Here is a 25422-nt window from a genome sequence, read left to right as displayed (position 1 = left end):
TGGAGATGTACTGCAGACTCATGTCCACTTGGGTTGGCTCTGCGATGTTGGTAAAGCCGCTTGTGTAGCGGTTGTTTGGTTTCTCCTATATACTGTTCATTGCAGTTCTCTTTGCAGTGGATAGAGTACACAACATTACTCTGTTTGTAGCTGGGAATTTGTCCTTTGGATGAACCAGTTTCTGTCTGAGGGTATTAACTGGTTTGAGATGAACTGGGATGTTATGTTGTTTGAAAATCCTTTTAAGTTTTTCAGACAGGCCTGAGATATATGGAATTGAAATACTGTTCCGTTTTGTCTCTTGTTCCTTCTTGTCTTGTTTTCCTGTATGTTGGGATGTATGTTGAAATCACTAATACAGAGCAATACAGAGCATCATGTTAGGAATTCACAAGATTTTGCAAACAAAGTCAAACATCTTCAGCTGGATTCTGACGAGACGATGGTGTCTTACAACGTAACTTCCCTCTTCACCTGCATTCCCACCACGGAGGCAGTGATTTCAGTGAGGAAGAGATTACTACAGGATTCTCAGCTACAAGACAGAACAAATCTGACACCAGACCACATCTGCGAACTGCTGAAAGTGTGCCTCAACTCCACATATTTCCAATTCAGGGGAAACTTCTACAGGCAGAGACACGGCTGTGCCATGGGCTCTCCAATCTCACCCATTGTGGCCAATTTGTACATGGAAGAAGTTGAGAGAAGAGCCCTGGACTCCTTCCCAGGTACAACTCCAAGCCACTGGTTCAGATATGTAAATGGTAAATGGCGTATACTTGTATAGCGCCTTTCTTCCTACAAGGACAAAGCGCTTTACAGTCACAGACCCATTCACCCAGTCACACACACATTCACTCACACATTCACACACTGATGGCGGCTCCGCTGCCAAACACAGGCGCCTGCCTACCACCAGAGGCAAGGTGGGGTTCAGTGTCTTGCCCAAGGACACTTCGACTCATGGGCGTGCAAGGCGGGAATCGAACCTGCAATCTTATGATCATGGGTCGACCGTCCTACCGCTGCACCACAGCCGCCCTGTGGACGACACTTGGGTCAAGATCAAAAGCCAGGAAGTGGAGACTTTCACAGATCATATCAACGCAGTAGACAAGAACATCAAGTTCACCAGGGAAGACACAAAGGACAACACCCTAGCCTTTCTAGACTGTGCTGTGATCATTGGAGAGGACAGACAGCTCCAGGTTAAAGTGTACAGAAAGCCTACTCACACAGATCAGTACCTGTTATTTGACTCAAACCACCCTTTACAGCACAAACTAGGCGTCATCAGGACATTACAACACAGAGCCCATGAGGTCCCCACAAGCTCTGACGGAAAGAAGAAGGAAGAGCAACATATCCACCAAGCCCTCCAAACCTGTGGATATCCCAAGTGGGCATTCACCAGATCCCAACATACAGGAAAACAAGACAAGAAGGAACAAGAGACAAAACAGAACAGTATTTCAATTCCATATATCTCAGGCCTGTCTGAAAAACTTAAAAGGATTTTCAAACAACATAACATCCCAGTTCATCTCAAACCAGTCAATACCCTCAGACAGAAACTGGTTCATCCAAAGGACAAAATTCCCAGCTACAAACAGAGTAATGTTGTGTACTCTATCCACTGCAAAGAGAACTGCAATGAACAGTATATAGGAGAAACCAAACAACCGCTACACAAGCGGCTTTACCAACATCGCAGAGCCAACCCAAGTGGACATGAGTCTGCAGTACATCTCCACCTGAAGGCCACTAACCACTCTTTCGAGGACAGTGAAGTCCGAATTCTAGCCAGAGAGAAAGGATGGTTTGAGCGAGGAGTGAAAGAAGCCATCTTTGTCAAGAAGGATAAACCTTCTCTTAATAAGAATGGTGGTCTCAGGTTTATTCTTCCATCCATCTACGGCAGTGTTTTGAAACCTAAACAAACCAAACCAGTTCCATCTGAGTCGTTAACCGCTGAAAGAGACGACCATTTGGAGAGGGAGTCACTGACTCCCCAACCCCCAGCTGAGGACAAAGGACTATTAACGACCCGAAACCACGTAGGCTAAGTGGACAACACCTCCAGTTTCAGGTTTGACTCCTCCCCCATGAGCGCATATATACCAGCGCTTAAACCAGCTATTTCAGAATTGACAAAGCTTCTTGGATAAGAGGTGAAACGTCTTCCAACTTTAAAACCAAGTCCAGATGACATCCCCTAAAAACTACTACAATGGAACCAACCTGGATGAATGAGAGTCTTCATAGACATAACCTTAGGGTGGACATGCTGCTGTTGAGGTGAATGCTAGAAACTGTATGTTATTGATGGAGGCAAAAATGAGTATATATGTACACATAATTGTGTGCTTGATGTTGCTATGAGGCTTTATGTGTAATGTACAGTGCATGTGATGTAATGCTGGACATGCTGAGTGTCTGAGTGTGTTGTGCGGATCAGTACTATTGTAGAGTGGCTGAGTTATGTGGCAGCTTAGGTGAGGGGGAGGGAATAGTGTGTGAAAAAGGAAAAAAGGGAAAGGAGTGCAGAGGGGGGGATAACTAAGAAAACAGGGAGGGTAGAAACAGAACAAACCTATCATAAACAGGTTTGAAGCTGTTGAGGAGACTGGTGGTGATTTTACCTAAAGTGAAAACCTTTATGCCCCGTGAGTTATGCCCAGTGTGTCACATATAAGCATAAACTGACACCTGTGCAGAGAGTGTAAAGGGTGTGGATACATATCTGATCTAGTAGAGCCAGGGAGTGACGTTTGGGTCCCGGTGGAGCTGTCCATTCACATAGAGTCGGTCCACAGAGATGACAGCGCGGGCCCCTTCATTCAGGAATTTCTTCCTGATGGGGAACAGGATCCTTCGGCGCTCCAAGATTTCTTTGGGGAGCTGGTCATCCATCCTGAAGTCGGTTCCCCGGAGCTCCCTGCCACGGCGCCTCACCTCTTCCTTCTCCTTGTGAAGGACAAACTTGGCCACAATGGGTCTGGGCCTGCGGTTCCCAGGTCTCGCTGCTCCCATGCGATGCACACGGTGAAAGTTTATGGTTTTAACTTTTTCCTCTGGAAGCTTTAGCTGGGTTTGAATAAAGTTTTAAATTTTTTTCCTCTGCGTTTTCTTCTGGCGTTTCTGGTATTCCCATGACCACCAGGTTATCTCTCATGGATCTTGATTGAAGATCCAGAATGGACTCCTTGATCTTCTTATTTTCTTCAGAGAGTCGGCTCATTCCATCAGTGATGGACTTTACCGACTCCCTCAGCGCTGAATTCTCCGCGGTCAGGGTTTCCACTTGTTTTGGGAAAATTCTAGAGCATCCTTGATCTCTTGAAATTCCCGGTGAAGAACTTCCAGGAGGGAAAGACGGCTGTCGAAGCTGGATAGTTTTGCATCAATGCTAAGAAGCATATCCCACGCGTTAGATTCGAACTCCGTCTTCGGTGGAGAAGCTCCCGGTGATTCTTCGGGTCGGCTCCGCTTGGTGGGGGCGGCTGGCTTGGCTGACTGAGGGGTTTTTCCCATGACGAGACGCTCGTATTGCTCGTCGATGTAGCTTGTCAGGCTGTCCAGATCCTCCTCGCTGCTGCAGCTCTCCAGGACGTTCGGAGTTTACTTTGGAAAAAATTCGGGGGGGGGGGGGGGGGGGGGGGGGGAATGACACTGGGACGGTGTATTTATCTCAAAAAAGAAGAAAAAGAGGAAAAAAAAGATATTCTGCTGGCTTGTTTTTTGTTTTAGTTTCCCAGGATTAAATCATCTTATTTTCCACCAGGTCTCGAGCCGGTCCGCGTCACCTATCCTATCCTAGGCACTTCAACGTTGGGAGTTGGGTCATGTAGACCCACTAGACAGTGCTCTGAACCTTTTTTCGTCAATGATTTGTGATCTTCACTGGTTTCCATGGATTACATGAAATCTTTCTACCTTTATCCACCTTTGTCATGGTAAGGAGGACACGTCAGTGTAAGGGTGGGATCATCTAAGATAGCACAAGGGATACTTTAACTTTTCTATGGACGCAATTCAGTGGATAAAATCATATCTAGAATTCAGAAAACAGTGTGTTTGTATTAACAGTGTCAAATCAAATCTCTTAGATGTCCCTGTTGGTCTACCACAGGGATCAATACTTGGGCCTTTATTGTTTTCTATGTATATTAATGATCTGCCAAACACATGTGGTAATGTTGAATTTCAAATGTATGCTGATGATGCTGTAATCTTCACTAGCGCAAAAAATATTAAAGAAGCAGCCTCTATTCTTACCTCAGCTCTGGTTCCTGTAAATAAATGGCTTTCTAAATCTTGCTTACTGTTAAATACAACTAAAACTGTTTGTATGATGTTCACTAAGCAACCAGTGGACATCAAGCATTCAGGTATATTTTTGGAAGGACGGGAACTAGAAGTTGTATTTAAATTTAAGTATCTTGGTGTGACACTTTTTTTTTTTTTAACTTGTCCTGTCCAACAGCTGGGCAGACAGATGAGAGCTGAGGGCCTCTTGTGTTGGACATATTTTACTTTAACAAGAGGGGTTATTAATCTTCAGACAAACCAAAGGTATGTCTTCAGACAAACCAAAGGTATGTCTGAATAAACCCCTTTTGTAATTGAGGCCAAACTTTATTAATTTCAATCATGTCTGAAAATCTTTGGTGTTGGACCGGACGGAAAAGGAAAGAAGGGAAGAAGAGAGAGGGACGTTAGAGAGAGGGGGGGTAGGAGGGTGATAATAGGAGGGGAAGGGGGGATAAGACCATGAAGCAGCATAAAGCAACAAGTTTACTGGTTGTTAATCATTATGGTAAGGTTCAAATGTAGTAAAAAACAAAAAAGCAAAACAAAAAAAGGGGCGGAGCCTGTCCACACACACACTGAAATGTATTAAACACACCTGCTAGCTGCAAAAATGTCCACCTGTCGACATGTACACAAAACAGATAGTGTTCACACGCATACTTATGCCTTAAAACCAACTAGTGTGAAATATTTCAGTCATTCAGTCATGCAAACTGTTAGTGCAAAGGTGAGCTAACACCAGTGCTCAGGTGAGTGTTTGGTGTCTTGGTGTGACACTTGATTCAACTCTGAGCTTCAAGAGCCATATTAAAAAAATATCGAATACAGTAAAATTCAATTTGAATAACTTTAAACAAAAACGACCATTGATAACACTCGGAGCTGCTAGAATGTTTTTGCATTCAATGATACTATCACATATTGAATACTGTATTACATGTTGGTCCTTGACGGGTGTAAATACGAGCAAAACCATAGAATCACTTTATAAAAAATCACCTAAGGTCTTTGATAGAAAACCAATGTCATTCCATGTTTTTAATATCTTGAAAAAGTACAAGTTGTTAAGCTTTGAGAATTTTAAAAATTTTAAAATCGCATGTTTGATGTAGAAGGTGTTACATGGACTTGCTCCACCTCCCATGTCTGACTTTAAAAAAAAAAAAGGCTCACAGCGCTCTCAGGACTAGGGCCTCGTCTCAAGGGGACTGTGAGGTTCCATACAGAAAAACAGCCTTTGGACAAAACACTCTTTCTGTAAAAGGCCAGTAAACTCTAGAACAGTCTTCCACTGTACATAAGGGAGTGTCAAACATTACAGACCTTCAAAACACAGCTCAAGCAGTGGCTGAAAGCAAACCAGTCCTGTAACCACTGACTTTTAACTTTCATAATGTACCACCTTTTTGTGTTGTTATTGTATCTGGGACTCTGTCTTTTGTTTTGTCCTGTTTTATGTTTCCTGCCTAGGGACTATGGATGCAAATAAGCATCATTGCTATAATCCAGCATGTTTACGCCTATCATTGTTTGCTAGATGTTCATTAATATGCACTGTCCCTATTAAATAAAGCTTAAATAAATAAATAAAAAATGTCTAGCAATGATTTCTGGATTAATATGGGATTGTATTCTAATTATAATGAATGAATATTAAATATCTGTTACATGATGTGTGATTAATGTTACTGTTTACTGAAATCAGGAAAGAATGTTTTCTGAGGATAATTAACAATCACTAAGCGCTTGATTTTGTTAGTTGAAAAAAATCTTAACTTGATCTGATCAGAACCGGATTACGAAAATTACGCAAAACTATAAAATTAATAAATTCAGTAGGGGTGGGATTATATAAATTCACTTCTAAAAACAAAGCTCTGCTTGACTTTAGTTAATAATCACTGTATTTAATTCATTAAATATCACTTAAGTGTGTTTTTGCTTTTGTTTGTTTGCTTTTTTATCTTTGCATTTAATTTTTGTACTGAGCTTGATAAATCTGTGTGATTTATTTTATTTTATTGTCCACAATTAATCCTTGAAATAAACCAAATCAATCAATCAAAAAAACAAAACAATGGATAAATGAATAATGAATGAATGAATAAATGAATGAGTGAACCTTCATTTGTCATTTGCAGTATTAACACGGGTAAACAATGCAATAAAGTGCTTGTGATGGGAGTAGCTGATTTACTCGCCAGAAAGGTCGGGAGGTACCTGAAAACCAGAAACCTGAATCTTTCGAGTCTTTTTCAACAGCAGAGTAATATTATTAAAACAGACCATGTATGCTTTCAATAACTGTATTTATATTATGTTATGTTAGATAAATTGCCTATGAGCTTATGCATCACCACTTCAAAAATCCAAAATGATTTATCCATAACAAAAACCCAATGCATTTGCAACTCTGTTAACCCGGAGATGCCAAGAGAACCAAGTCTTAATATTAAATGCCTTCACTACAGACCAGTGATGTGCAGTTAAGTTTGTGGCAAATGAAGCAATAGCTGCGGTTAAATGGACAAAAGTCATCTGAATAAAACCCTGATCAGAGTAGAAATGCGTCTTACACACACCCTTTACCCCTCAAAATATACACTCCAATACAAACGCACATACATGCACACACACACCCTCACACACATGCATTTTGCAAGGAAGGTGGGACCTTTGCCCATCTGTCCCCTACCCCATCCCTGGTAGGGGGTACTGGGCCCTTGGCCCTGGCCCTTGGTGTTTCCTGGGTGCTGGCTTCCTGGGCCCGGCAGCCTTCTCCCCACACAGGGAGAGTGATCCCTGAGCTTTCTGGGAAGGCCAAGAGCCGGGGATCACATCCCATCTGAGCCGGGGGTGTCCCCACAGGGACCTGTGGTGTGGGTTCTGGTCCCTGCCCTTGAGCACTGGGCCTCCCCAAACTTCCAATTGTGAGCGAGCCTGGTTGGGCCATGTTTACAACACTTCCTGTGGACCCCCCTTCCCCTGGGTGTCCTCCTGCCTTGCTCTCTCCTGGACCAACCATGGGCCGGGTGGGTGGCTGCCTGGGGGTCTCCCTTGGGGGGTCCTGGCTCGTACCTGGGGTTGGGGTGGGGGCATACCCAGAACTTCTGGGTGGTGACAAGGTGCTTGTCTTGGGCTGTGGGTGCTCTTCTGGGGCGGGGCCAGGCGTTGAGCTCTCCCGGCGCAGTGGAGGGGCTGCTCTCCTGGTTGGGCCGGAGCTTGCACTCTCTGTCCCCCCATGCCTCCGTGCTCTCTGAATCTGGGGGCCCCCGTAGTGGTCCTGCTGGCCCTGGCCGGGGTGGCGGATGTGATCTACCGGGGGACGGTTGTTCTCTATCTACTGCTGTGCGGGTGTTTGGGAGTTCTGGCTGCGGCTGCCTCTGCGGCGGGGGTCTTGGTTGGGGGATGACTGGGCACTCTCCCTCCTTCTTTTCACATTTCATCATCCATTTCAGAAGAACATAAACACTCACCTGAGCACGGGTGTTAGCTCACCTTTGCACTAATTGTTTGCGTGATTGAATGAAATATTTCACACTAGTTGGTTTGTGGGCATAAGTATGCGTGTGTGAACAGTATTCGTGTTGTGTACATGTTGACATGTGGACATTTATGGAGCCAACAGGTATGTTTATAACATTTGAGAGTGTGTGTGGACAGGCCCCGCCCTTATAGACCTGTATTACATCTGAACCTGACCGTAATGAGTATAACCATCCAGAAACTTGTTGCTTTAGGCTGCTTCATGTTTTTACCCCCCCCCCCCTTCTATAATCATCCTTCTATCCCCCCCTTTCTGACATCTCTCTCTCTTCTTTCCTCCTTTTTCCTTTTCCGTCCGGTCCAACACAAAAGATTTTCAAATACGATTAAAATTAATAAAGTTTGGTCTCGATTCCAAAAGGGTTTTATTCAGACATACCTCTGGTTTGTCAGAAGATTTATAACCCCTGTTGTTAAAGTAAAATATGTCCAAAACAAGAGGCCTTCAGCCCTCATCTATTTGCCCAGCTGTTGGACAGGACAAGTTAAAAAAAACAAAAACAAAAAAACAAGAATAGAAATGCGAACACACCGTTCGGAATACTGTAACCCGATCAGACTTAATTAGATCAAAATTTCCTGCTGATCAAGATAGGTGGGTTATGCAGATTGTTGATCCGATCGGGGTGCATGTGTACAATTCATTTCGATTGTGGGTCACTAACTGGAAGGAGCCGTATTTCCAGAAGGAAAGGCAGGGTTGAATGCCATATTGCTGAATGAAAATGAAACTGACACTTAATGAAAATGAAACTTAGAGGATAATAATTGGCAAAAAAGGGAAAAAAACAAAATGATCAAAGTTGACCATGAATACAGTAAAAGCGGTTCACTACCAGTTACCATCCTCAAGCAAATCTCACTGATAGACTATAAAAACCATCATTGCGTCTTCCGTTGGTTCTGAGCATAAAAACTGGGACCTGTGGATCAGAGAGTTCAGATTTGCCATTAACACAGCCCAACATGAAACCTCTAGCCGGTCTCCAGCTCAATGATGTTGGGAAGATGTCTGAAAGGGCCACTTGAACGTCTGATAGGCGTTTCGCCTTCCCCACACCAACCCCATTACAAACTTATTGAAAGACAAACAGAAGTGAACCAACAAGTGCGAAAGAGAGTAGGGGTGTGACAGACCAGACAAGCCCGGTATTATAATGCTCGTAGGAGAGGTGTACAGGTTCTACAGGGAAACTTGGTCTGAGTACGGTGTCATCCAATATCTAAAGCATCAGAAAACTTCTCATCTTAGCTTGCGCCTAAATGGTCAGGACCAGCTACGGTTGTGAGGAAAGTAAGACCCATTACATATGTAGTGCAGAGAAACGACCAGAAGAAAAAAGTAGACAGAGTCAATATGGTCAATTCGAAACCCTATTATGGGGTGCAGCCTCTCTCACCCAAGGCTGGGTGGGGGGTGGGGGGCTGTGACACTGCCGCATTGAAATAAATGAATGAAATGTACAAGCAAGAGAGAAAACAAAAAAAAGGTAAATTACTACTATTATAAGGAATAATAAAATCAGTGTTATATTCTTTCATTACAGCCACGTCAGCTCCGCACACATGACAAACAGGTCTGTCTTTTATATTCATGAACAAATGATCTGCCTCCCACGTTGTCTTGAAGGCTCCTGTTCATCTTTCGTTTGGCCATTTTTGTGGAGGGGGATATTAATTTGTCCAATGTGACGTGAGCATGGCTGTCACTGACTATCAACAGACAAAAGGAGCGCTTCGACTGTGTGCCAACATACTAGCAAAGCATTGTGGGATTTGTAGTATTAGCGGTACAGTATATACCGAGGGCCAGCTCTAATGCACATTTGATATGATCTCACGGGCCATTAATATTTACACTGCGGGCCATTTTGGCGGGCCAGAGTTTGACACGTGCTTTATAGCATTTAACCAATAAAAGCACATTAAGAAGATAATCTTGCTCTATGCCGCAGCTTTGTTTGTTTACAACGGAACTCGCTGTTTCTTCTTTTTACGGCCGTTTCCAGTAATTTGATAGTTCTGCACATGTCCAAATGATTTATCCCAATCAAAAGGGGGGCCATGTAAACAATTCAATTTTAATCCGATTTTTGATCTGCTTAAAGACTTTTTGCACATGTAACTACAGTTACTGACTCTTTCAGAGTCAGATATTTAACTATATTGACTAAATATAGGATATTATTAGACCACTCACAGCCTTTATTACATGTTTGGGATTATATGAGTGGGTTAGGATCCCCTTTGGTCTATCCTCAGCACCAGCAGAGTTCCAGTGGAATATGGAAGAATGCCTTTTAGGGCTAAGGAATGAATCATGCCAGCCATATCTAGATAATAATTTGGTTCATAGTACCGTAATTTCCGGACTACAAGCCGCTACTTTTTTCCTGCGCTTACAGCCCTGCGGCTTATTCAGTGACGCGGCTAATTTATGGATTTAATTAGCGGCAGCCATGTACGTACTTTCGAACTCAGTGAAAAGTTTGAATTCTTTGTCTAACACCAAGCACAAGGCATTTATATTCAACACACCTCTAAGCAGCCAAACAGCATGGAGTTGACTTCAGGTCTTAGACACTTCAGTCATGGTTCAACAAAATGAAACACGCATGCCCGGCCGCATCCCAGAATCCTTTGGTGCCATTAGACCCAACGTGCACCAGATCGCCGTTACAATATGATGAAGCTTTCAAGTTAAAAGCAATCGTTAAAAGCAGCGTAAAAAAGTCCACCGTCACCAACGGGTTTGGAAAAGCCGGTTTGCTGCGTGACGGAGAGAACAGCGCATTGAGTGAATTTACACTCCATTTACGGTTTCTAAGGAAACCGTAAAAGCGGAATTTTGCTTTGAAAAACTCACAGCCTCCGTGTGAGCTGGAGACATCTTCTCCTGCTGATTGAGCTGCGGGGCCGATGGCAGTCTGAAGGCTCCCACACGTAACAACGCACCCGCCCCTCATACACAAAACGTACAGTATTAAGTCCGATTGCTCTGCACAGAAACGATTTGCTCCATCCACCGGCGCAACGGGGACGAAGTGCTCCTCCCTGAAGCCGCCCTGGCCAGAGGTGTCGGAGTAGATAGGAAGGGGAGACAAGGAGCGCGCGGGGCGGGAGCGGAGCGCAGAGGCGTCCGCGGAGTGCAGAGGCTTCTGAATTCTGACGCACGCGCCGCACTGAGGCGCGCGTATCACGCTGAGGCGCGCGCTTTTCAGTCGCCGCTGCTGTATTTTACCGGTGTGTTTTTTAACCAGCCCTGTTACTCCAATAACGCTGCCGCGACACAAGCGGAAGGAGAAGCTGTACCCGTTCACCCCTCCATGCACTGCTTATATTCATTCTTAAACACGTACAGCAGTATGGCGAGCCGGGCATTGGCCCCGCCTTTAGCCCCTAAGACTCATGGGAAATGTGGAATCGCGGATGTAAATTTCCTCATCATAACTGAGGGATGTAATATTGATTATATGGTTACTGTTTGTAATTTTATGTATGATACCTAGATTGTCAATAAGTAAAAAAAAAATGAAATAAAAACACCATAACTGAGGAACTTGTGAACAGAATATAGCTCCATGCTGTTTGACAGATGTCGGTACACTCAAATACATGAGCCAGAGGCAAAGCTGGCACCACCCACAATGTGCTAATGAATTGCACTCACTCTGGGATACTGTCCGTGATTGGTCAGGATGACAATATCGCCTAACATTTGCGCGGCTTGTACTCTGACGCGGCTTGTGTATGCATAAAACTAATTAAACACGTGAAAATGGGTGGGTGCGGCTTGTAATCGGGTGTGCTTTGTAGTCCGGAATTTACGGTAAATCATTTGAAGATCATCTGAATGAGGTAAGAGAGGTGCTGCGTCACTATCAGGCAGATGGCGTTAAGTTAAAGCCAACCAAATGTGAAGTATTTAGAGTTCGAGTGAAGTTTCTAGGAAAGATCGTAACCAAGATGGTTATTGCATGGATCCAGCTGAAATTGCACCTGTGCTAGCTCTTAAATACCGTGAACCACAGACTGTGGGCGACCTGAGAAGAATACTGGGCTTTTTGTCATATTATTGCCCTTACATTACAAACTTCTCAAGGATCGCAAAGCCACTGTATAATTTGATAACAGTTAACAGGAAAACATCCAGTGAGGTTAAACGAGTGATCTCAAGCCAGAAAAAGGAGAAATGGAACAAAGCAGATCAGTTACCATCGAGTACCAACACCAATCAATTTGGTCCAGGCAACATCAAGATGTGTGAACTAATTGATCACCTGGTTTGTCCCCCTTTGCTAGGATACCCAGATTTTGAGAAGCCATTTATATTGCACTGCGACGCCTCTCAGGAAGGTCTTGGTGGAGTATTAAAAGGCAGCAGGGAAAACTGGTTGTCATCGGTTATGGTTAAAGAACGCTAACTGCTCCAGAAAAAAAATTACAACGTGCATTCTGGGAAGTTAGTTTCTAGCAATGAAATGGGCAATTTGTGACAGGTTCAGGGAGTATCTATACTCTGCACCATCATTTGTGGTAAATACGGATAACAACATCTTAACTTATGTGTTAACCACAGCAAAGCTAAATGCTACAGCGCAAAGATGGATCGCAGAGATGGCTGATTTTAACTTTTCCATAAACTATAAAGTTAGTATAAAGTATAAAGTTAACAGAGATGCAGATGGCCTCTCAAGGATGCCATTTGACATGGAAACGTTTTGCTCACCTGCTCACAAGAAATGGACTCAGAGACACTTACGTCAATTACACAGACAGTGCAGTTTAAATTGCAAGAGTGGGAGCCATGGTTGTGCTCACCAACATTCAGAACAGCATGTATCGATGGAGGTTATGAGAAAACATTGAGATCAGTGGCAGAAATTCCACAGGAAACTACCAATTAAGCACAAGAGAAAGACCCAGTGATTGGCTAAGTGAAAGATTCTGTTATGAAAGGATAGTGGTCCAGTTTTAACAAGAGAAACTGGCAGGATGACATTCTTTGTGTTAACAAGAGAAATGAAAATGTTGTTTGTTAAAGAACAAAGCATCCTGTACAGATAGTCAGCCACTAAAGTTCAACTCGTGCTACCTTAGGTGTTCCATCAAGTGGTCTTTAAAGAATTACATGAATAAATTGGACACTTGGGGTTTTCCCATTTCACAAGCTAATTTAGCATATAGGTTTTTGGGAGTTAATTTAGAGCTTAGCTAGTATTTTAGCAACACTCTAGCTATTTTGGCTCATATGACATCTACTGAGGTTTTTTAGTCTAATTTGGAGTTGAGCTAATATTTTGTCTAGCAATCAGCTTTAGCCTTCTTGTTTAGTTATCAACTTCAGCATTTTCATCTCTCAGCTGTTATCAACTTCAGCATTTTCAGCTTTCAGCTACAACAGCATAATACCACACCAGATGCCACTCCTGTCAGCTAAGAACAAGAAACTGAGGCTATAATTCACACAGGCTTACTAAAATTGGACAAACAGAAGATTGGAAAAACATTGCATGGTCTGATACATTCATTCATTCATTTTCTATTCCGTTTTTCCCTTTCGGGGTCACGGGGCTGCCGGAGCCTATCCAGGCCACTTGTGGGCGAAGGCAGGGGACAACCTGGACAGGTCGCCAGTCTGTCCCAGGGTAGAATGTCCACAAACATGGTCTGATGATTCTCGATTTTTGCTGTGACAATTGGATGGTGGGGTCAGAATGTGGCGTAAGCAACAAGAAAGCATGGATCCATCCTGCCTGGTATCAACTGTGATGGTGCAATGGTGTGGGTGATATTCTCTTGGCACACTTTGGGCCCTTAGTACCAATTGGTTGGTTACAACACCAAAACTTACCTTACTGTTGTTGCTGATCATGTCCACCCCTTAATAACCACAGTGTACCCATCTTCTTTCTGAAGGTTATTTCTAGCAGGATAACACACCATAAAGCTGGAATCATCTCAGACTGGTTTCTTGAACATGAATTACCATGTTCAGAAACAAGAGTTCACTGAACTCAAATGGCCTCCACAGTAACCAGAACTCAATAAAGCACCTTTAGGGATGTGGTGGAATGGGAGATCAACGTCATGGATGTGCAGCCGACAAATTTGCAGCAACTACGTGCTGCTCTTATGTCAATATGGACCAAACTCTAACAAATGTTTCCAGTACCTTGTTTGACTTTATACCACCAATGATTAAGGCAGTTCTGAAGGCTTAGGAGGGTCTAACCCAGTATTAGCAACATATTCCTAATAAAATGGCAGGAGAGTGTTTATCAAGAGGGTCAGTGGGCAGTGAAAGGTTCAGACATGAAAGCACCTCCTCAGACTACTGTGAATCCTCTTTGAAACTCTATAGAAAGCTTTTATTGCTCTAATTTTTGCAGCACTTTATTCTTCTAGACACCTCCTCCTAGAAACTACCCTCCCAAAACTGCTTTATTCTGAAACATCTACAAAGACGGGAGTGTTGGGTTGGGAAAATATGTCAGAGTGCTGATAACAATAACTTTATTTTTTGTGTTCATACCAAAGCGAGAAGAGACATATGTTTAAGCTGTTTACCTTTTAGGATGGAGGTGTGTTGCGGCGTCTCTCCTATCTCCAGGTTGTCCGATTCTCTTAGCTCCACCTTGTCGTAGCCGTACCAGCCCAGCAACTCATTCATAGTATTTTCTGCAAAGTTCTGAAGCACAAGCAGAAAACAGGTGAAACTCGCAACAGAGCTTTTCACACGTTTACGACAAAATGTTCAAATCTTAAGATGTAATCCTTAAATCTCAATAAAACGTGTGTATTATATTCTATAAAGCTGTTATTTGGAGCAAGACAAAAGGTTTCTGGTTATAGAAGCAGCAGCTCTGTGTTTAGTCACCCATATTGGACCTCTCAAACAGCCTTAACTCCATCAACAAAAATAAACTAAAATGCCCTTTTCAGATAAAACACGAAAACTTCTTCAGTTTTAGTACTACAAAATACTCTAAGTGGAATCCTGTCCCGACGAAGCAGAATGAAACTATCTGAGCTAATAAGCTCACGTAACCAGGGCAATAAAAGATTTTATTGTAGAAAGTTGTACAAAAGCAGCATAAAAGATTGTAAAAAGGGTGATGGTTAAAAGGTGCAGTAAAACATAAAAGGAGGACATGATAACAACCAAGCCAATGAACTGATGCATGCTCCATCATCAAAGAGGGAACATGTTATTGGAAGAATCCCACAAAATATTTTCATACCACAATAGAGCTAAATATTGTGTGTAGATATATATATATCTGTCTATAGATATATCTATCTATAGATAGATATATCTATTTATATCTATATAGATATATAGATGTATATATATATATATATATATACATATACATACATACACAGTACAGACCAAAGGTTTGGACACACCTTCTCATTCATTCCGACACCAGCTGCAACGGTTAAGTGATGTACCACCTGAAACTCTCCTGGAAACTGTGAATGAAGTATTGAGGTCAATTCCTACCACAACAATCACAAAAAAACAATTAACTGCTATACACTTCAGCAGCATTGATCCTTGAGATGCTTGGCTATAAGAGCAACCATTGGAGAAAACAATACCCACCATGGAAGCAATGGTTAGAGCCCAAAATCAAGGCAGCTTGGAGGGATGCGAGTCAGCTAACAGAGGCTAAAAGAGGTACAATGAGAAAGCAAGTACCTAAGAGATACAGCCAGATGCTCATACCTGAAGCAGGCACACGGATCAATACATGAGTAACACACAGAAGGACATTGGTAGAGATTCCAGAGGAGCCAAACACCAACTCCTGGTTGACAGAATAGTCGCTCGAGACTGCAGGTCACGACACACCAACCTGTGCACAGCCTGGATTGATTACAAGAAAGCCTATGACTCAATCCAACACACATGGATCACTGAATGCTTGGAGCTGTACAACATCAACGGGACTTTCAGAGCCTTCATAGGAAACCCGATAAAGCTGTGGTAAACCACCCTTGAAGCCAATGGCAAGCCACTTGCACAAGTGTCCATCAAATGTGGGCTATACCAAGGTGTTGCATAGGTCTGAACCCCCTAAGCCAAATAATCAACAAGACTGGCAATGGATACCAGCTCAGAAATGGGGCCAACATCAGTCACCTCCTCTACATGGATGACATCAAGCTATATGCTTAGAGCGAGCGTGACATTGGCTCCCTGACCCACACCACCAGGATCTACAGTACTGACATTAGGGTGTCATTCGGGCTTGAGAAATGTAGCCGGATGGTGACAAAGAGAGGCAAGGTAGTCCACATCGGAGGGATCTCACTCACAGAAGGAACAATTACAGACATTGAGGACAGTTACAAGTACCTTGGAATTCCGCAGGCAAATGGCAACCTGGAGCAGGCAACACGGAAAGACTAAACAAGTAAGGCAAGTCCTGAGAAGCCAGCTCAATGGCGAGAAGACCTGGGGAATAAACAGCTACGCACTGCCAGTTATCAGATACCCTGCAGGAATGATGAGATGCCCAAAGGAAGAGATACAGACCACGGATGTTAAGACACAAAAGCTCCTCACCATGCATGGAGGGTTCCATCCCAAATCCAGCACCCTGAGACTGTATGCTAGCCGCAAGGAAGGAGGACTGAGTGAGCGTGGAAGTCACTATCCAGGACTATCCAGGATGAAACATCCAACATGCATGAATACATCAAGCTCAAGAGATAAAGAACAGAGGAAAGCCGTTGTGGCAGTGCCAAGCGATGGGAACATCATGAAGAAGGAACATGAGAAACTGGAGAAATACCAGGGACTCAGAGAAGACCTGGAAAAAGCCTGAAAAGTGAAGGTGACAGTGGTGCCTGTGGTAATTGGAGCACTGCTGGCAGTAACCCTCAAGCTGGAGGAGTGGCTACAACAGATACCTGGAAAGACCTCAGACCTCTCAGTCCAGAAAAGTGCAGTGCTATGAACAGCTAAGATATTGCAGGACCCTCAAGCTCCCAGGCCTCTGTTAGAGTTTTTTTTTTTTTTTAATGTATATATATATAGTATTTTTAAGACTAAAATACTGTTCTATAAACATAGTATTATGAACTATTAGTACATAACATTGTTTATGTATTGATAATTCAAAAACTACACAAGAAGTATTAACAGATGAGGCGTTTTATTACAAAAACAGAAAGCAGGGACTGTCATATTTTATGCACTGCTGTAAACCGTGCAATGGGGGCAGCATGGCATACAGTGGTATGAGAAAGTTTGGGCACCCCTGATCATTTTCAAGATTTTTTTTCATAAATCATTGGATGTTCGGATCATTAATTTCAGTTCAATAGATTATATAGCAGATGAACACAGGGATATTTGAGACGTAAAAAGAAGTTTATTGTATTTAAAGAAACTGTGCAATAATTACTTACCTGTAAATAAAAATAGGCTGGTGCGTAAATTTGGGCACCCCTGTTGTTTTATTGATTTGACTACCTTTAGCAATAATTACTGGAACACAAAATTTGTTTTATAAGCTCATTGACCCTTGACCTACATACACATGTAAAGCCAATCATGAGAAGAGGTAATTAAAAAGGCAGAGAGCAAGTTTTTCTCCTCTTTGCATCTTCTCTGAAGAATGTCAACATGGGGACCTCAAAATAGCTGTCAGATGACCTGAAAACAAAGATTGTTCAACATCATAGTTTAGGTAAAGGATACAAAAAGCTTGCTAAGAGATTTCAGCTGTCAATTTCCACTGTGAGGAATATAGTGAGAAAATGGAAGACAACAGGCACAGTTCAAGCAAAAGCCCAGAGTGGCCGGCCCAGAAAAACCTCAGATAGGCAGAGGCGAAGGATGGTGAGAGCAATCAAACTCAACCCACAGAACAGCTCTAAAGACCTACAACGTGATCTGGCTGCAGATAGTGTCACTGTGCATCGATCAACCATTCAGCGCACTTTGCACAAGGAGATGCTGTATGGAAGAGTAATGCGGAAGAAGCCTTTTCTGCGCACATGCATGAGTCGCTTGAGGTATGCTTAAGCACATTTGTATAAGCCAGCTTCATTTTGGAATAAGGTGCTGTGGACTGATGAAACTAAAATGGAATCATTTGGACATAACAAGGGGCGGTATGCTTGGTGAACAAAGAACACAGCATTTGTGTGGTTTTGGTTTCACAAGTAAACCAGTGAATTCAGGAAATAATTGGATGGTTGTCATCAATAGGTGTCCAGTCAGACATTCAGCTTGACAGCAAGACTATTCTGGGCACAAATACAGTCACATTCTGTCAGCATCTATGAGTTGCATCACCTGAGATACTGAAAGCATGTTATATTTTTGACCCTTAAAATTAAGGGTCAGCCTTGATATGTATTTTTCCCTTAGAAAAATCACTTCTTTTTTAGGGAAAAATTTAATAATCAAGGTTTTGATGTGTGGAAGTAAAACATTATAAAGAAATGTGTCATGATTCGGAGGCGAGACAGACCCAGATGCTGAAACCCGGAAGGAGGACACAGGTAAGGAGTTAGGTGAGTAATTAGGTTTATTTTGATCCAAAGTGGCGAGCTTGGAATCCGTGGCGTGGCGGAAGGCTATGACGAAGCGTGTGGAAGCGTCTGACTAAGGTGACTCTCGTTGCATGAAGTCCTGAGGCAGCAAAAACAAGGTATAACTAGAGAACAAGACAAGGGAGCCAGACATGAGTCTAAGGTGAGACTGAGCACCATCAGGGGCGATGAATGCTGGAGCTGGGTAGAGCAGAGTCTAGATGAAGTGAGTAGCCACAGCTGGAGCAGAGCAGAGAGGGGAGGGGGAGGAGAACTGACAGAGGCACCATGACAGTACCCCCCCAACGACCACCACCTGGTGGTCCTGGACCACGTCCCAACCGGACGTCGATCCGGTTGGGACGAAAGCTCCTCACCGTGCATGGAGGGTCTTAATCAGACGATAGATCAGAAATCCTCCACAGGCTATGACGTCACCAAAAAAGGGTTCAGGCTGGAGACGGAAGTTTTCCGGTGAGGCTACGGGAGTGGAAGTGGACGGATGTTGCCGGAAGACGGGAGCGGAGCTGCAACTGTGGAGTTATAAAATTGTCCAGTTAATTCCAAGGGTGTTTGTCTCATACCATCCAGACGTCGGAATAGGTCTTGTTGAGCAGAAGCAATTTGGGTTAACGCATCAGCTTGACGTCCCAACATGATGCCTTGCTGGTTGACTACTAGGCGGAGGCCCTCCGGGTCAGCTGGGTCGGAAGTAGGGCCAGTTCGTTCTGTCATGATTCGGAGGCCAGACAGACCCAGATGCTGAAACCCAGAAGGAGGACACAGGTAACGAGTAAGGTGAGTAATTAGGTTTATTTTGATCCGACGTGGTTGGGAGTCTTGGCGTGGCTGAAGGTCCTGACGAAGTTAGTGATCGTGGCAAGACTTGAGGTTCTGATGTAGTTGGGATTCATGGCGTGGCTGGAGATCTTGGCGAGCTCAGGATCCGTGGTGTGGCGGAAGGCTATGACGAAGCGTGTGGAAGCGTCTGACTAAGGTGACTCTCGTTGCATGAAGTCCTGAGGCAGAAAAAACAAGGTTTAACTAGAGAACAAGACAAGGGAGCCAGACATGAGTCTAAGGTGAGACTGAGCACCATCAGGGGCAATGAACTGGCGATGAATGCTGGAGCTGAGTCTCCTTAAGTAGAGTAGAGTCTTGATGAGGTTAGTAGTCACAGGTGGTGGAGTCAGGAGACGAGCAGAGGGGGAGGGGGAGGAGAACTGACAGAGGTACCATGACAAAATGTTTGTTCTATAATCATTGAAGCGTGATCTTGGATAACCTGGGAAAAACTAAATTTATGACTTTTGACTGTAAGCAGATTTTCAGCTTTGGAATGAGAGTAAACACTTAATTTAAGTAAAATTACTAAAGAAAGAGATCCCCCAGAGGTCCAGCCAGTGACTCCTCTTCAGCCCCATTCTTTTCTGGGTATGAGTTACTATGGTTACAGAGATGCTGTGCATCAACTAGATTCCATCTTTTATTGGAAAAAGGGGGTATAAACATATGTAAAACAATTAAAAAATATACATGTACATTTACATATACATATATGGATTTATCCCCCGTGGTATCCTGTGGAGGGTGCTCTGGGAGTATGGGGTCCATCGAGCCGGGACCTCGTGCATTGAGTCAGTTTGCGGCTGAGTGTGAAGTGGCTGGGATGAGGGTCAGCATAGCTTAATCTGAGGCCATGGTTCTCGACCGGAGAAAGGTAGTTTGCCATCTCTCTGTGGGTGGAGTGTCCCTGTCCCAACTTGAGGAGTTTAAATATCTTGGGGTCTTGTTTACAAGTGAGGGAAGACCAGAGCGTGAGATTGAAAGGCGGATTGGAGCAGTGTCCGTAGTTATGTGGTCGTGGTCTCGGTCCATTGTGGTAAATTGAGAACTTTGCTTTTTGGCCTAGCTTTCTCTTCCCTGTCGATCTTTGTTCCAATACTCATCTATGGTCATGAGCTCTGGGTCATGAGAGAAAGAACGAGGTCCCGAAGACAAGCGGTTGAAATGAGCTTCTGCCATAGGGTGGCTGGGCGCTCCCTTAGAGATGGGTGAGAAGCTCGGTCACCCGCGGAGGGCTCGGAGTAGAGCCGCTTTTCCTCCACATCGAAAGGAGCTAGTTCATAGCTAGATGCTCATACCTGAAGCAGGCACACGGATCAATACATGAGTAACACACAGAAGGACATTGGTAGAGATTCCAGAGGAGCCAAACACCAACTCCTGGTTGACAGAATAGTCGCTCGAGACTGCAGGTCACGACACACCAACCTGTGCACAGCCTGGATTGATTACAAGAAAGCCTATGACTCAATCCAACACACATGGATCACTGAATGCTTGGAGCTGTACAACATCAACGGGACTTTCAGAGCCTTCATAGGAAACCCGATAAAGCTGTGGTAAACCACCCTTGAAGCCAATGGCAAGCCACTTGCACAAGTGTCCATCAAATGTGGGCTATACCAAGGTGTTGCATAGGTCTGAACCCCCTAAGCCAAATAATCAACAAGACTGGCAATGGATACCAGCTCAGAAATGGGGCCAACATCAGTCACCTCCTCTACATGGATGACATCAAGCTATATGCTTAGAGCGAGCGTGACATTGGCTCCCTGACCCACACCACCAGGATCTACAGTACTGACATTAGGGTGTCATTCGGGCTTGAGAAATGTAGCCGGATGGTGACAAAGAGAGGCAAGGTAGTCCACATCGGAGGGATCTCACTCACAGAAGGAACAATTACAGACATTGAGGACAGTTACAAGTACCTTGGAATTCCGCAGGCAAATGGCAACCTGGAGCAGGCAACACGGAAAGACTAAACAAGTAAGGCAAGTCCTGAGAAGCCAGCTCAATGGCGAGAAGACCTGGGGAATAAACAGCTACGCACTGCCAGTTATCAGATACCCTGCAGGAATGATGAGATGCCCAAAGGAAGAGATACAGACCACGGATGTTAAGACACAAAAGCTCCTCACCATGCATGGAGGGTTCCATCCCAAATCCAGCACCCTGAGACTGTATGCTAGCCGCAAGGAAGGAGGACTGAGTGAGCGTGGAAGTCACTATCCAGGACTATCCAGGATGAAACATCCAACATGCATGAATACATCAAGCTCAAGAGATAAAGAACAGAGGAAAGCCGTTGTGGCAGTGCCAAGCGATGGGAACATCATGAAGAAGGAACATGAGAAACTGGAGAAATACCAGGGACTCAGAGAAGACCTGGAAAAAGCCTGAAAAGTGAAGGTGACAGTGGTGCCTGTGGTAATTGGAGCACTGCTGGCAGTAACCCTCAAGCTGGAGGAGTGGCTACAACAGATACCTGGAAAGACCTCAGACCTCTCAGTCCAGAAAAGTGCAGTGCTATGAACAGCTAAGATATTGCAGGACCCTCAAGCTCCCAGGCCTCTGTTAGAGTTTTTTTTTTTTTTAATGTATATATATATAGTATTTTTAAGACTAAAATACTGTTCTATAAACATAGTATTATGAACTATTAGTACATAACATTGTTTATGTATTGATAATTCAAAAACTACACAAGAAGTATTAACAGATGAGGCGTTTTATTACAAAAACAGAAAGCAGGGACTGTCATATTTTATGCACTGCTGTAAACCGTGCAATGGGGGCAGCATGGCATACAGTGGTATGAGAAAGTTTGGGCACCCCTGATCATTTTCAAGATTTTTTTTCATAAATCATTGGATGTTCGGATCATTAATTTCAGTTCAATAGATTATATAGCAGATGAACACAGGGATATTTGAGACGTAAAAAGAAGTTTATTGTATTTAAAGAAACTGTGCAATAATTACTTACCTGTAAATAAAAATAGGCTGGTGCGTAAATTTGGGCACCCCTGTTGTTTTATTGATTTGACTACCTTTAGCAATAATTACTGGAACACAAAATTTGTTTTATAAGCTCATTGACCCTTGACCTACATACACATGTAAAGCCAATCATGAGAAGAGGTAATTAAAAAGGCAGAGAGCAAGTTTTTCTCCTCTTTGCATCTTCTCTGAAGAATGTCAACATGGGGACCTCAAAATAGCTGTCAGATGACCTGAAAACAAAGATTGTTCAACATCATAGTTTAGGTAAAGGATACAAAAAGCTTGCTAAGAGATTTCAGCTGTCAATTTCCACTGTGAGGAATATAGTGAGAAAATGGAAGACAACAGGCACAGTTCAAGCAAAAGCCCAGAGTGGCCGGCCCAGAAAAACCTCAGATAGGCAGAGGCGAAGGATGGTGAGAGCAATCAAACTCAACCCACAGAACAGCTCTAAAGACCTACAACGTGATCTGGCTGCAGATAGTGTCACTGTGCATCGATCAACCATTCAGCGCACTTTGCACAAGGAGATGCTGTATGGAAGAGTAATGCGGAAGAAGCCTTTTCTGCGCACATGCATGAGTCGCTTGAGGTATGCTTAAGCACATTTGTATAAGCCAGCTTCATTTTGGAATAAGGTGCTGTGGACTGATGAAACTAAAATGGAATCATTTGGACATAACAAGGGGCGGTATGCTTGGTGAACAAAGAACACAGCATTTGTGTGGTTTTGGTTTCACAAGTAAACCAGTGAATTCAGGAAATAATTGGATGGTTGTCATCAATAGGTGTCCAGTCAGACATTCAGCTTGACAGCAAGACTATTCTGGGCACAAATACAGTCACATTCTGTCAGCATCTATGAGTTGCATCACCTGAGATACTGAAAGCATGTTATATTTTTGACCCTTAAAATTAAGGGTCAGCCTTGATATGTATTTTTCCCTTAGAAAAATCACTTCTTTTTTAGGGAAAAATTTAATAATCAAGGTTTTGATGTGTGGAAGTAAAACATTATAAAGAAATGTGTCATGATTCGGAGGCGAGACAGACCCAGATGCTGAAACCCGGAAGGAGGACACAGGTAAGGAGTTAGGTGAGTAATTAGGTTTATTTTGATCCAAAGTGGCGAGCTTGGAATCCGTGGCGTGGCGGAAGGCTATGACGAAGCGTGTGGAAGCGTCTGACTAAGGTGACTCTCGTTGCATGAAGTCCTGAGGCAGCAAAAACAAGGTATAACTAGAGAACAAGACAAGGGAGCCAGACATGAGTCTAAGGTGAGACTGAGCACCATCAGGGGCGATGAATGCTGGAGCTGGGTAGAGCAGAGTCTAGATGAAGTGAGTAGCCACAGCTGGAGCAGAGCAGAGAGGGGAGGGGGAGGAGAACTGACAGAGGCACCATGACAGTACCCCCCCAACGACCACCACCTGGTGGTCCTGGACCACGTCCCAACCGGACGTCGATCCGGTTGGGACGAAAGCTCCTCACCGTGCATGGAGGGTCTTAATCAGACGATAGATCAGAAATCCTCCACAGGCTATGACGTCACCAAAAAAGGGTTCAGGCTGGAGACGGAAGTTTTCCGGTGAGGCTACGGGAGTGGAAGTGGACGGATGTTGCCGGAAGACGGGAGCGGAGCTGCAACTGTGGAGTTATAAAATTGTCCAGTTAATTCCAAGGGTGTTTGTCTCATACCATCCAGACGTCGGAATAGGTCTTGTTGAGCAGAAGCAATTTGGGTTAACGCATCAGCTTGACGTCCCAACATGATGCCTTGCTGGTTGACTACTAGGCGGAGGCCCTCCGGGTCAGCTGGGTCGGAAGTAGGGCCAGTTCGTTCTGTCATGATTCGGAGGCCAGACAGACCCAGATGCTGAAACCCAGAAGGAGGACACAGGTAACGAGTAAGGTGAGTAATTAGGTTTATTTTGATCCGACGTGGTTGGGAGTCTTGGCGTGGCTGAAGGTCCTGACGAAGTTAGTGATCGTGGCAAGACTTGAGGTTCTGATGTAGTTGGGATTCATGGCGTGGCTGGAGATCTTGGCGAGCTCAGGATCCGTGGTGTGGCGGAAGGCTATGACGAAGCGTGTGGAAGCGTCTGACTAAGGTGACTCTCGTTGCATGAAGTCCTGAGGCAGAAAAAACAAGGTTTAACTAGAGAACAAGACAAGGGAGCCAGACATGAGTCTAAGGTGAGACTGAGCACCATCAGGGGCAATGAACTGGCGATGAATGCTGGAGCTGAGTCTCCTTAAGTAGAGTAGAGTCTTGATGAGGTTAGTAGTCACAGGTGGTGGAGTCAGGAGACGAGCAGAGGGGGAGGGGGAGGAGAACTGACAGAGGTACCATGACAAAATGTTTGTTCTATAATCATTGAAGCGTGATCTTGGATAACCTGGGAAAAACTAAATTTATGACTTTTGACTGTAAGCAGATTTTCAGCTTTGGAATGAGAGTAAACACTTAATTTAAGTAAAATTACTAAAGAAAGAGATCCCCCAGAGGTCCAGCCAGTGACTCCTCTTCAGCCCCATTCTTTTCTGGGTATGAGTTACTATGGTTACAGAGATGCTGTGCATCAACTAGATTCCATCTTTTATTGGAAAAAGGGGGTATAAACATATGTAAAACAATTAAAAAATATACATGTACATTTACATATACATATATGGATTTATCCCCCGTGGTATCCTGTGGAGGGTGCTCTGGGAGTATGGGGTCCATCGAGCCGGGACCTCGTGCATTGAGTCAGTTTGCGGCTGAGTGTGAAGTGGCTGGGATGAGGGTCAGCATAGCTTAATCTGAGGCCATGGTTCTCGACCGGAGAAAGGTAGTTTGCCATCTCTCTGTGGGTGGAGTGTCCCTGTCCCAACTTGAGGAGTTTAAATATCTTGGGGTCTTGTTTACAAGTGAGGGAAGACCAGAGCGTGAGATTGAAAGGCGGATTGGAGCAGTGTCCGTAGTTATGTGGTCGTGGTCTCGGTCCATTGTGGTAAATTGAGAACTTTGCTTTTTGGCCTAGCTTTCTCTTCCCTGTCGATCTTTGTTCCAATACTCATCTATGGTCATGAGCTCTGGGTCATGAGAGAAAGAACGAGGTCCCGAAGACAAGCGGTTGAAATGAGCTTCTGCCATAGGGTGGCTGGG

At 44.0% G+C, this 25422-nt stretch overlaps 1 protein-coding gene across 5 annotated transcripts in view; it reads right to left on the bottom strand.

The window, feature by feature from the left end:
• Positions 1 to 25422, bottom strand: part of sobpa (sine oculis binding protein homolog (Drosophila) a) — a 121140-nt gene that overhangs the window by 78750 nt on the left and 16968 nt on the right. For all 5 annotated transcript variants that reach the window (XM_078940520.1, XM_078940521.1, XM_078940518.1 and 2 more), the window contains exon 2: positions 14434 to 14554. In XM_078940520.1, coding sequence (XP_078796646.1) covers positions 14434 to 14554 — 121 coding nt within the window. The remainder of the gene's footprint in view (positions 1 to 14433; positions 14555 to 25422) is intronic.

The sequence above is a fragment of the Oryzias latipes genome, chromosome 22 (genome assembly GCF_053564925.1).
Source record: "Oryzias latipes strain Hd-rR chromosome 22, Olatipes_Hd-rR_3.1".
In the NCBI taxonomy this organism is placed as follows: Eukaryota; Metazoa; Chordata; class Actinopteri; order Beloniformes; family Adrianichthyidae; genus Oryzias; species Oryzias latipes.
Note: the sequence above shows the minus strand (reverse complement) of the source record. Positions and strands in the feature narration are given on the sequence as shown.